General features: G+C 36.1%; 1 protein-coding gene across 1 annotated transcript; it reads right to left on the bottom strand.

Annotated features, from left to right (window-relative positions):
* Positions 1-270: 270 nt before the first annotated feature.
* c7a (complement component 7a) lies at positions 271-11255 on the bottom strand. The gene is made up of 18 exons (XM_073867743.1): positions 10995-11255; positions 9648-9697; positions 9408-9510; positions 9096-9243; positions 8886-9021; positions 8221-8359; positions 6932-7075; positions 6608-6851; positions 6382-6498; positions 6121-6287; positions 5708-5936; positions 3186-3357; positions 2773-2860; positions 2545-2678; positions 2240-2427; positions 1969-2064; positions 736-918; positions 271-576 (listed from the first exon to the last, which is right to left on the bottom strand). The coding sequence occupies exons 1-18, from the start codon at positions 10998-11000 to the stop codon at positions 392-394; spliced, it is 2529 nt and encodes an 842-aa protein (XP_073723844.1). The 5' UTR covers positions 11001-11255; the 3' UTR covers positions 271-391.
* Between the last annotated feature and the right edge of the window lie 2958 nt (positions 11256-14213).

The following is a 14213-nucleotide window of genomic DNA, read 5'->3' on the forward strand; positions in this document are numbered from 1 at the left end:
TGTTTGCTTTATTACTGTAAAGTTTGCAGATTTTTAGGCTAACCGGCGAGATGATGAGACATAATAATTTGGCTTCAAGGAATTGAGTCATAATTATCATCATAAAATTAATTGTAAAATATTTAAAAATAAAACCCTGCACCTTAGAAATAGTTCACCCAAAATAAATCCTCATTTCTTACAAAACCTTTATTATTTAATTGTGGGACAGAAACGGAGCTTATTTTAAACAAAAAACAAATCAGATGCTCTTCCATTAGATATGTAAACGAGGTTATTCATTATACTATTCAAAAAGGAAACCATATTAAATCACAGTTACATGTATTTGCCAGTTGTTACGAACAAACAAATTGTAATTAGACCATAATAAAATGTATATGATTGAGACTCATGACTGACAGGGTTGAAGACTGACAATGTGTATAATTTCTCCTCTGCACTTCCTCACGCCCGCCTCACATTCTGTCATGGTCACGGGTGCAGACGCTCCCTCCAGCTGCGCACATACATGGATCCAGGCATCCAAGGATGAGCATTCCTCGATCGCCTTACAGCGACAAGTGTTTGTTTGCTCTAAAACCACAGTTGTACAGCGTTACATTTTTGAATGTAGACTAAACAAAGTAAACATGCATTTTAGTCTGGGATAAGCCCTTGGGAAACCGTCCCTTTATGTGTGTAACAATAATGTGTCCCAATTCTTTATTTTAATTTAACTGTACAATCACTCACCATTACAAATCTCCCATGGTGTGCAATGTGGGCAGTCAGCAGATGACCGTTTTGGCCACTGGCAGGCGCTGTCTTCAGCAAGAGTGTACTGGTGTCCCAGACAGAGCATAGCTTGTATCTTACACACACTTAGTGTCTGTGTCTGCCTGCGTTTCACATTTGTGGCACATACGTCCAAAGAAGACTTGCAAAAACAGCCCAAATGAAAAATATGTGTGTCTTTGCACTAGGCCTGTATACATTTGAATTAGTGCTGGGCAAAGATTAATCGCGATTAATCGCATACAAAATAAAAGATTTTTTTGCATAATATTTGTGCGTGTACTGTGTCTAATTATTGTGTATATTTAACCACACACACATTCATATATTCATTTCAGAATTGTTTCACTTATATATAATTTTTTTTAATTTATTTTTAATATATAAAAATATAAATAAATATATATAAACATGTAAATGTTTCTTAAATACATGAATGTGTGTGTATTTATTTATACATAATAATTACACACAGCACATACTCATATATTATGCCAAAAATCACTTTTATTTTGTATGCGATTAATCGTGATTAATCTTTGCCCAGCAGTAATTTGAATACATTCTTAATAATTATAATATTTACAGGCAGTGGCAGCCGTGACTTCTTTTTTTGAGGGCGCACGATGCGAAGTTCGTCACAACATTTATGTAGCTCATTTCGTAATTTCAAAATATGTGTTCTGTGCAACCAGAGATCCTGTGTACATCACGTGTCTTGTCAAAATAAGTGCCTGCTGCAGACGCGTCTAAAGGGTTTATGATAAAAGAGACGCACCTGTTTGCGAGATACTTGCATTATCTCATGCGTAATCAGAGTTAAGGGAGTGTCTTGTGTGTATTTTGTGAACGTGAGCGTCTCTTTTATCATAAACGGTTTTGACGTGTGTGCAGCAGGCACTTATTTTGACAAAACATGTTATGCACATGGCTCACACGACGCAACAAACACATATTTTGAAAACACGAGCAACACACGACACTCCGAACACATATTTTGAATTTGCACCCCTTGGAAGAGCAGTCACGAGCTGCCACTGGTTACAGGTGTTGTATTGCATTGGAACGCAATTGTCATTGGTACAAGTTAAAGGAATAATTCTCCCAAGAATGAAAAGTAGGGCTAATTTATATTTTGGAATAAACTATTCCTTTAATTTTGAAAACGATTGGTTCTGAGTTTAGCATCATACTTGCACTCGTGGGGTATTTTGCAGACACATTTGTCCTTTGCTAGGTTCTCCCATGGCTGGCATTGCATTGCCACTGGGGTTGGCTTTATAGACACTAGGAAGGAAGACATCATCACATATTGTAATTTCTTTCTTTTTAATTCTTTATTCGTGGATAAAATTTTCTAAAAAAATCAGGATTGTCCCATAGCTAAGTAATGTTTCAACACTTAACTTTACAAGATCATGAAGTACTTTACAAAACAGCTGTTTCCAGATTTGGTTCGTACCTACGATACATCTGGTGTTTTTCGGTTGAGGCGACCAGGCAAGTCCAGCATTGCACTGAATTTCAGCAGGACCCTCCTTTTCTTTTCCTTCTGGGCATGACAACGTGACAGCCTCACCAATTATGTAGTTAAGCTTCCATGGTTGTCCGGTGACATCTGGAGAAAGCTGAGGTGGATCACATACTGTTCGCTGTCAGCAGAAAGCAAGTCAAATGTATTAAAAGGATATATTTTTTAAAAAAAATCCCTTCTAAAGAAAGCTTATTATTGACACCATCAAAATAAAGACGCTATGTAAGCTCTTACGCTGGCACTCTTTTGAATTGTTTGTCCATTTTAGATTTTCTTGACATTCTGCGATTGGGTCTCCAATCAAATGGTAGCCATCAGTGCAAGTGTATTCAATCTTACTGCCCACTGGATATTCATCTTTGGGGTACTAGAATTGTAGGAAGACAGCGGGATGACAACACATAACAAATATAAATTCAATCACATTTGAGCAGAGATTGTTTTATGCAAGCATCGATTACCAGAACAAACCCATTGGCAAGGAAGGGTGGCGTTTTACAACTTTCCCTGGGTAACAATGACTCATCAAAGCAGTGAGGCTCCATTGTGCTGCAAATCAATAGGTTGATATCAATAAGCCATCCACATTTCCCACATAGTGGCAGTGTTGTTGCACAAAAATATCATCAGGTGCTATAAAGAACATATAACATTTATACACTCTCAGAAATATTGGTACAAAAGCTGTCACTGGGGTGGCACACACCTTTAAAAGGTACATAAAGAGTGCAAATCAGTACCTCAAAGGTACATATTGGTACCTTACAAGTACATATCTAAATGGTACATATTAGGACTTCTTTACCATCCTACCATCCTTTGTACCTTGTTTTCTAAGAGTGCACCGTCTAACATTGGAAGTGGTTATTCTCACCGTAGGTAATCCAGTTCCTTCTCATCCTCACAGGCTTTAGTCTCTTCAGCTTTGCCAATACAGTCCTTACCCCCTCGTGGGGTGGGTCGACTGCAGGACCGGGTCCTGCTTTTCTGACCATCTCTGCAGGTGCTCCATGATGACCAACAAGCCCAGTCTCCATGGATCACACCTAAGATACAAATTCACTAACCATCAATATGCTTTCTTTGGCCAAAAATATTTTAAATGTATACTAAATAAATTTTGTAGAAAGTAAAACTTAATTAAATATATTTTTGAATTTGAAAATATATAATATTTTGCTTAGACCTTCATATGTCAACATGTATTTCATTTTTCAGAGGCAAGTGGGCAACAAATACATTTCTAGTTTTACAACCCATACGGCAAAAAAGTAAAGTTTATAAAGTATGGTATAAAATATAAAATATTGTATATTTTTGCAATTGAAAATTTTTATTTAATTTTAACCTTTCAATCTGTTAAGTTTATAGGTTTGTAACAGAAACAACGTTTTTCCAATCCTTTGTGAATGTACATACTTTAAAATATATTTATTTTTAAAATATATTTCAAAATATACAAAAAATTGCTCAAAAATATATTGGTGAAAAATACATTTTTTTTGTAAACATATTTGCAAAATATATTTCAGCAAGTATTTTTTTGTGTATTTTAAAACATATTTAAAATTATATTAAAAAAAATTGCCAAATGGGCAGGCAGTCTGTTTAAACAAAAAATTCCTGATCCAAAATGACCCTTAAATTGTCATTTCATTAAGTAATAATACAGTATTTCAGACCAAGTATAGCTTTCTACAGAAAAAAAATCACGAGCACACTTTAAAAAATGCTGGGTCGTTTAAACCTATGACTGAATAAAATATGAACAAACCCAAGTGTGGGTTTAAATTAACCTTGAAAATGTCCATATTTGACCTAACCATTGAAACACCCAGCATAGATTAATTTAAAGGTGCAGTGTGTAAAAATTAGCAGCATCTAGTGGTCAGGTTGCGAATCGCAACCAACGGCTCAGTCCACTGCTCACCCCTCCCTTTTAAAACACATAGAGAAGCTACTGTAGCCGCCACCGGAAAAACATGTCATCGTCGGAGACAACTTAGTAAAAAAGTTTGTCCGTTAAGGGCTTCTGTAGAAACATGGCGGCACAAAATGGCGACTTCCACGTAAGGGGACCCTCGGTGTATATTGATGAAAGTGTCTCATTCTAAGGTAATAAAAACATAACGGTTCATTATAAAAAAGTCTTTATAGACTGTTTCATCGGACGCACGTGCGGTGACGCGATATGCGTCTGGTCCGACCTTTACTTCCAGTTTCAGTTTTTTAATGGTCTGACTTTTTGCTAAATTGAACTCTTGAACAAATACCTCGTCGAAAATAACAAATGTTTTGGTTTCCTAGGTAACCTACGTGTTGTTTTATTTGTTATATAAATAAACTAAATGTTTAAAGTAAATTTTTAAAGTACTTTGTTGTATTTATTCTTAGCAGAGTTTACCGGAAGTTATGTGTTGACCACAGATGCCGCTTGTTTATGTTGTTACTGCTGAATCTTCTATACACCCCTGATAATATAGTTTTGTATATTATTTTGTATTTCTGGCAAGAGATCCTTCTAAATATTACACACTGCACCTTTAAATGCAGCGACTGTGTTTGTCCATCCATAGTTACCTAACCATAGGTAATTTTTTTTAAAAAACAACAATATTTAGAGTGCTTTTTAATTCGAAACATTCTACACAAACATTGCCAGTATATACACTAACCTAAAGGATTATTAGGAACAACTGTTCAATTTCTCATTAATGCAATTATCTAATCAACCAATCACATGGCAGTTGCTTCAATGCATTAAGGGGTGTGGTCCTGGTCAAGATAATCTCCAGGACTCCAAACTGAATGTCAGAATAGGAAAGAAAGATGATTCAAGCCATTTTAAGTGTGGCATGTTGTTGGTGCCAGACGGGCCAATCTGAGTATTTCACAATCTGCTCATTTACTGGGATTTTCACGCAGAACCATTTCTAGGGTTTACAAAGAATGGTGTGAAAAACATCCAGTATGCGGCAGTCCTGCGGGAAAAAATGCCTTGTTGATGCTAGAGGTCAGAGGAGAATGAGCCGACTAATACAAGCTGATAGAAGAGCAACTTTGACTGAAATAACCACTCGTTACAACCGAGGTATGCAGCAAAGCATTTGTGAAGCCACAACACGCACAACCTTGAGGCGGATGGGCTACAACAGCAGAAGGCCCCAAAGAATGCTTTCAGCACCTTGTTGAATCAATGCCACATAAAATTAAGGCAGTTTTGAAGGCGAAAGGGGGTCAAACACAGTATTAGTATGGTGTTCCTAATAATCCTTCAGGTGAGTGTATACATAGCCCAGCAACAATCCATCAGTCCATGAATCTTATTACTAAATAAATGTATTGTATGAATACAGACCCATTCAAAATTGCATAACACTTTAATATTTTTGTTACCTGGCTGTTCATCTAATGGTGTCCCAAGTTCACACGCTTTGCCTTCAGTACCAGGTTTGCACACACACTGACAGACATCATCTAGAATCACCCGCAGTCCATTGTTCTGGCACTCTCTGCATTGACATGGGTGCTTTTCGCTGAGGTATGTCTCAATGGCACGTTTCAAGTGATGCTTTTTCACTCCCGCACACGGCACCTCTTTCACCAGCTCATGCAGAGGTCTGAGCTGCTCATGGATGAGACATTTTCAAACACAATACAAAACATTTCAGGTGTATCTAGTGCTTAAAGGTAAATTTTATGAATGCTGCTAACAGTCTAAAGGTTCAGTTCTAAAGCCAGCAAAGTTTAAGTTATACTTTTCTTTGCATTTGCACACAATCTTACTTTAATGAGTTATATAATCTCACCTTCTGTTTGATGACTTTTGGGTAATCTTTCACTGAGCCAGTCCACTGAGAAAACGCCCTGCCATTCTCTTTTACTGTGTTTTCACTTATCATTAACAGTTTTGCAATATGTCCAGGATATCCACCAATGATATCTGTGCTTTTCACACTTTTTGGTATCCTGTTGTCTGTTCGGGAGACATTTTGGACATTATGGTTGTTGTTCAGTAATAGCATCAGTGTATATCACACATTTTTTTAATTCATTGCCAAATTACTTACAAAAAGGAGAGTTCCTCTCATAAGAATCTTCCTTACAATCTGTTGTGCTCCACCGGATAAAAAACAAAATTGAATGTGTTGTTACAACACAATGTTGAAAGTCTCTCTTCTCCGTTTCTATATATTATAACACAAAAAAACAGAACAGTCAAATGATTTAGTAACTAGACAGCTCCGTAATGAGAAACTTGCCATGTAATATAAATGTGACACAGAAGTCACTTACTTAGTTTATCAATGATATCTTCACTCATTGCCAGGTAAACTTTTAACTGCCCCCCAAGCATGCCCTCTGAAATGTAGTGCGTCCCAAATCTCTCCAGCACATTGCGGTAGGCGGCATAATTGTATGCAACCGGCAGGGAGAGCAAAGCCTTCCAGAACTCTTCTGAAAGAGGAAGATATTCTGGAGCTTGATTCTGAAACTGGGCCACTTCCACATCACTCTTAACAATGACCAGACGTTTGGACTATAAGGTTAAATAAAGAATGATTGTTTAGATGTTCTGTATGATATAGACCGACTTTATATATGTTTATATACAATAACCTGTGTTTGTAGCAGTTCATCGTGGAAGGTGTAATCCTCATGACCATAATCTGTGCCTGTTGTTTTACTATGTCTTTCGATGTGATGAAGGTAATGCCAAGAGCTTTGAAAAGATTCATCTGAAAAATCAGTTTTTGCTGTCACCTGGAGGGAAAATATTAGAAAAAGCAATTAACATACTGTATGGACACTTTTTGGTTCAAATATGGACCCCAACTATCACTGGGGCATCACCCTTTAAAAGGTACCAATAGTTAAATTTATTTGAGGTACTAATATGAACTCTTTAAATGCAAAGCTGTTCTATAGCCCCAGTAACAGCTGGGGTACTTATTTTGATAATTTTTCTAGTACTAAAAATAAAATGGGGGCAATGAACCACATGGTGTAAAAAAACACTATGGTGCGGTTTCCAAGACAGGGTTTAGATCAATCCAGGCCTTAGTTATTAGGACATTTAAGTAGTTTTTACAAACAAACTTTACAAAAAAACAATACAGGTGTGCATCTTGAGACAAAACAATGGCACTGATATACACTGTAAAAAAATGAAAAGTTTGATCAACATTACTTCAATCTTCTAAAGTGAAAATTTATTTAAAAAAAAAGTTGACCCAACTTCTCACTTTTTACAGTAAATGTTAATATATGTAAGGACAAGGTGTTTTTAAATTAAGACAACTCAAACATGCATTTTAGTCTGGGACTAGGATAATCCCTGTTCAGGAAACCACACCTATATCATTAACCATCCTATAGTATATAACTGCTCTGTTTCTGTTAAAGGCGGGGTGCATGATCTTTGAAAGCCAATGTTGACATTTTAAATTACCTAAACAAACACACCCCTAACCCAATAGAAACTGGACCTTCCTTTGATAGACCCGCCCCTAGTGCTGGGCGATAATTCGATAACAATAATTTTACCGATATAAATTTTACAGACAAAACGATAACGACAGTTCCATAAGTGATCGATAATGTTTACGCACTGTGCGTAATGTTGCGCAAGCACTTCCGGATGCGGCACATGCTCTTGGTTTACAATCACAGTGTCAATTAAGTCTTCTATTCAGACATGTATGCATTTGGCACATACCTATTCAGAGCAACTTACAGTCCATCACATTTAAACAATACATGTGTTCCTTAGAACCTGAACTTGTGACTTTTGCACTGCTAGTGCAATGTGCTGTCAATTTAGCTACAGGAACCTTGCAATAGTAGCATGTGTTTTTGTTGTACATAATTAATAATTTTTTATCTTCTAACTGTTAGATCCCACCTGCCTCGAAGGTGTATCTAAGCACACTTTGAGGAATTCTGTATATTTCATTGTGGTCTCCACTGAAGGTCCTTCTACACAGACCACCAAAACTTTTAGTGTTGATCACTGTTCCTCTTGGCTGTCTGCTCACCGCATCGAACCTGTGGTGCAAATGTACAAAATTATAGTGGCAGATAAACCCATAGATATGTATAAAGGCTAGATGTCTCGCCCGCGCTGCTGGCCAAGTGAGTGGAACGTCCGCATTTGGCGGCCATCCCACCACAGGGTGCTCGCTCACTCGTAGCAATGAGTTGGTGCAGGTACGTTTACATTACCATTACTTGCTTAATTTTTTAGCGATTTTGGTTTGTTATAAACATACCATCATCTAGAATTAATAAGCATCTAGAATTATAACCACGTTAATAACGTTGTAAGAAACCAAACCGTTTGAAAATTGGTAGAAAATTGAGTAAGTTATTGTCATTTAAAAGTACATGCATCATTAAACTCAATGCTACGAGTGAATGAGCTCCCCGTGGCAAGATGGCCGCCAGGTGATTACGTTAGAGACTCCGGCGTAACACATCTAGCCTTTATACATATCTATGGCCAGGCAAGGATGTGTGTGTCTGCATGTGTAGTTGAATTGATATAATAAGAATATAAGTCAGGAGTAATTACCCTTGACCTGTGAGCTCTACATTTGGTGGAGGCTTTTGCAGGCTACACATTTTTGTACCATCACAACTCTGTTGTTCATCCAAACCATCTTCTTCACAGTCCTGATCTCCATTACATACTAGAGACGGACTGATACATTTTCCTTCAAACAGAAATGGAGGATGTAAGTGACAAATATTTTAAACAGGAAAAATGACATCTTTATAAAATATTTTCCAGACTGGCAGCGAAATCTATTTCCACAGCCCTCTAATAGGGGGCAGACCTGACTAGAAAAGCATGCTTGTGTGTGGTATGGGCTTCCAGTACAAGGGCGACCATTAAACTGAGGGTAAACTGCAATGGATCGAAGCTGCGTCTGTAACACACACAGAAAGTGTCCAACATGTCTCAGTATACTGCTTATGTATTTGAGAAACTAGGCAGCATGCAAATACTGCAAAAAAAATATTTTGAAAGAAAACTAAACAAGAATTGAAGCAAAAGATATTAAAGCATTCAGGAATAAAAAAATTGTCCCACCTGTGTTTTGGAGCAACCGTCACAGGCTGACCAACTTCCATAGGGTCCCCATTGGCAGTGCACAGGTTCAGGCACCGAACGAGAGTTCCTCACTAATGCAGCGCTGATTTAAAGGTAAGCAATATGATGTGTTGTATCATAATATTGATGTTATATGAAAACCTACATTCAATTTATATAATAAATGAACTATAGATTATATAAAAAAATGGATTGTATGTTTCCATTTACAGTACTTACTGTATAAGAGACAACAGGAAGAGAAGAAATACTCCATGCAGGAGTACACGCTGAGAACACAGTTAGGAGGCAGTTTCCCAAAAAATGAAATTTCTGTCATTACTTATTTTTAGTAACAGTGGCGGCCAGTGACTTTTTTTCGAGGGCACACGATGCGATGCTTGTCACAATATGTATTTAGCTCGTCATGTGTGTGGCTCGTCGTCATATCAAAATACGCGTCTGCTGCAGATGCTTCGAAGGGATTTTTAATAAAAGAGATGCTCACGTTTGCCAGATACTCGTTTAATCTCATATGTAATTAAAGGTGGGATGCATGATTTAAAAAAAAAACACTTTTGAAAAGGGATTCGGGCCAGTACCAAAACACACTTGTAGCCAATCAGCAGTAAGGGGCGTGTCTACTAACCGACATGGTTGTCTGGGTTGCATATGTGTGGGGCGGGTCTATCAAAAGAAGATTTGGGGCATGTTTATTTAGGTGATTTCAAATGTTAACATTGGCTTTCAGAGATCATGCACCCCGCCTTTAACATTTAGTTAGTGTCTTGTGAGTTTTTTGTGAACGTGTCTCTTTTATCATAAAAATTTCCACACGTATGCAACATTTTGACAGCACACATGATGCACATGATGCAATGAACACATTTTTTTTTTATTCGCGCCCCTCAGAAGAGAAGTCACCGGCTGCCACTGATATCAAATGAGAAAGATTTTTACATCATTTTTATACATAAATTACAATAAGTAAATGTAAAGTAAAGTAACTTTACATTAAAATTTTACATAAAATTTTACATAAAAAACAATAAGTAAATGTAAAGTAACTTCCTAAGTAACCCAATAAAAAGATACATTTATAATGATTGGGTGTGGCACATTTTACTGAAAGGTTATAGAGCACAATCGCACAAAATGAATTATTTAAATGCAATATTGACCTGAAGTTGTATCTTAGAAACAGGAGCGAATTAACACTCGACTCAATTTTTCTTTGTTGCATACTGACTTAATGCTGGTCAAATTTAGTTACTTTTTTCCCGTTGTGAGTGTTGTTGTTGTTGTTGTTGTTTTTTAACCAAATGGGAGAAATTAAGATTTAGGATAAGAAAGACAAACTATTCCTTTAATTTAAAAAAGTAAATATCCTACAAATAATCGGATGTTACAGTATCAAGTAATTTGTGAAATGCATTTGATTAATACTGCCCTCAGCTTTACAGTTACACAAAAGTTTAACATGCGCATGCGCTTACTGTTATAACGGCCCATTAAAATGCTCTATGCACATACACGCATGCAAAACGTTTGTTTAGATACCTTTTGTAATTAGCTTAGAGTGCTTACCTTCATTGTAATGGTCTAGAGAAGCCTGCACATCTCCACTTAAAATGTGCGTTTTTTACTGTGTGCAACGCTAACATGGGAACACCCTCAGTCCATTTCTTATCTCACTTACACAAGCTGTGAGCGGGAAGTGGTCGTCTTCCTGCCAGAGAATGTCTGTAACAACACACAATCCTCATGTCCTGGGAATGTTGCCTGGAACACATCAATCTTTATGACTGTAAATTTCTGCAACATCTCTGAGAATTAAACAGAAGTGGATGTCCTCTAAAAGAAGAGATTATTTATACCAACTGCGCACTCAGGTAACACTAAAAAGAGTAAGTTATATACATTGGAGAGCAGAGCAGATATACATTATGAACACTTGATGGAGACAAAGGTCCATTTTTGCTTCAGTCATGCAGCTTTAAGGGAAAAAGTCGCTTTATTACCCACCCTCAATTCCTTATAAATCAATGATAAACTTTATTAAAACGTAATTTTAGCAGAATGTCTGAGCATCATGTGTGGCCCTGTCTGTGAAAACCAAGTCATTGTTTGTGATTTACTTTGTTTACAAAAAAATTCATCCTAATGTGAAGAACATTCTGTAAAAATATAACCTTGATATCTTTATGTATGTATGAGTATGACAATATCAAAGATTGAAATCAATGAGTGAAATCAGACTCATTTCACAGAAAGACGACTGAATCGCCCTCAAAATATAGCTTGACATTCATGGTCACCATTCACTTTCATTATATGGAAAAAAGCAGCTTATGTTTTTTGTTTGTTTCTTTGAAATGCATAAGAGTGAACAAAATTGACTGCTCCTTTAAGTAGCTGTAAACATGTAATGTTTATTTAATATAAACACTATGATATTGAAATGTTTGCTTATAATGGAAAGGGCACCCCTGTATATTTGTCTCTGGGTCAGGAGTTAATCTGCACTCTTTTCCGTTTCCTAGACCTCAGTATTCAAAGTTGCCCAGAGGATCTTATTTGCATAATTAAAAGGTAATTGAGTTTCTCAGTAACCCCTTTATCTGCAGGCTTTTATTAGTAACGTGTTCAGCGGGCAGGTAATGCATCATAATTCCATATGAGAGTCACATGGGCACAAAGTCATTCACGCGTATGTTTGTAGCAGTCATGTTAAAGTAACAAATAAAACAAAAGACAAAGTCTTGTGTATCTATATGCAGCTCAGATGTTTCTTCATTAACAGATTATTTCATAAATATTTTAAAATTGAGACAAAGCTTTCATTTTTAAAAAAGTAACAGGAGCTGAAAAAGTGAATACTGTATGTTTAATCCAGTTGCTGCATGCAGTGCAAATTTGACCTTTCATGTAAAACAGTCAGCATTGGTGACCTAAAAGAAGAATCTTGAACATTATAAATAATATCTTAATTTCTTATTAATTTTACAACAGTATGTGGTAACACTTATATTTGTAAATGATTTAGCTAACATAAAGTAACAATAAGCAATATAGTTTTTCATCATTTATTGATGTTCATTTGTGCCAATGCAGTTATTCATGTTAGTTTATGGTGCATTAATTAATGTTAACAGTTGCAATGTTTGATTTTAAAATGATTAGTAAATGCTGAAATAACATGCTGTAGAAGTATTGTTTATTGATAGTTCATGCTAGCTAATGCATTAACTAATGTTTTAAAAATACAGCCTTACTGTTACCCAACATGTTAGTTTTAAATGCATGACCCACACTTAAAGTAATTTTTCATGATTTACTGTTTTCTACATAAAATCATCCTACATAATGCAAAGACCATTTTTTGAAATGACAGTATGGCATTAATATTTTTATTATTGACTAACACCATGTCAAAGATTGAATCAATGTTTATGGCTATATGAAAACTTTGATGCTCCTTATCTTATAATTAGATCATGAGACTTTAGGATGGATTTCATTGACACGGTTGCAATTTTCCTTTTTCTTTTTTGAAAACTAATAATGTGCTTTCACACTTTTGGAACCCATTGTATAAACATGACAAATGGAAAAACTTAAAAATGTATGTACTATAACAGATTGGGCATATACAAAATACATGTTAAAAGGGGCCATGGCATGAAAATCTGACTTTTCCATGTTTAAGTGCTATGATTGGGTCCCCAGTGCTTCTATCAACCTAGAAAATGTGAAAAAGATCAACCCAATAACTTAGGTTTGGTAAACCATTCTCTACAAGCACATGAAAACATAGGTCGTTGAAATGTGGCTCTCCTTATGATGTCATAAGGAGCTCTTATTATAATAATACCACCCCTTAATCTGCACTATCCAACCACAGCACTGCCATTTAGTGCAGAAAAAAGCACAATTGAGTTTTAATTGCAACAAACCACCATCAGTGTGATCAGTGATTGAATTTCATCAGCTCATTTGCATTTTAAAGGACACACCCAAAACGGCACATTTTTGCACACACCTACAAAGTGGCAATTTTAAAATGTTATAATAAATTATAAATCTTCACATATGTGCTCTGGGGACACCCTTAAAAAAGTCTTGTGCCATGGCCCCTTTAAATCAGATGTATTGTACATCAACAATTCTGTTTGTGTATATAAAATTGTTGTGAATTGTGATAAAAACCGCAACATTTAGTGTTTTAAATACACTGATGTTTTCAATACTCAATCATTTATACAGCTGCCGTTGGGTTTTTGACTCATGATGAATTGTAAAGGGACGTTGTTAAACTGGGATGCGCTGACTAATATTGTTCAGCTGTCTGAAAGCATGTTAGCATTAGGCAAACTCTTATCTTTATTTAGTACTGCTTTCAAAATGGTGCCACGCTGCTTGTAATTACACTGCCGACCACAAATCTGAGGCTCGTGCCCAACCTTATTTGGCAAATTTCTGAATAGCGTTTTTAATAACACTGCTGGCAACTGTCAAATACAGCTCTGAACAGATTCTGTTTGAAGGAGAGAGAGACAGCCAGACAATGTCCACTCCAATTCAAACAGAAATGACTAATGATTAAATCATGATTACCATCCACAACAGATTTTCATTTATTTTTATATGACCGCTCACAATATAAGGCATCCAAAATTGTAAAGACGTGATTATTTCTGAAAACTTAAATAAAGCTTACTAAATCTGTCAAAAATCGTATTGTTATACGATCAAAAAATGTCCATAATTGTCACTGGGATAGTACCGTTTCCAAAAAGTACATCT

Source organism: Misgurnus anguillicaudatus, chromosome 5 (assembly GCF_027580225.2).
Source record: "Misgurnus anguillicaudatus chromosome 5, ASM2758022v2, whole genome shotgun sequence".
NCBI classification, from domain to species: Eukaryota; Metazoa; Chordata; class Actinopteri; order Cypriniformes; family Cobitidae; genus Misgurnus; species Misgurnus anguillicaudatus.

Coding starts and splice junctions, on each gene's coding strand:
- c7a (XM_073867743.1), bottom strand. Junction 9,022..9,095: donor TCGCTGCCAGTCTGGAAAAT/ATTTTATAAAGA, acceptor TTGAAGGAAAAT/GTATCAGTCCGTCTCTAGTA. Junction 2,861..3,185: donor AAGGAACTGGATTACCTACG/GTGAGAATAACC, acceptor ATTGATTTGCAG/CACAATGGAGCCTCACTGCT.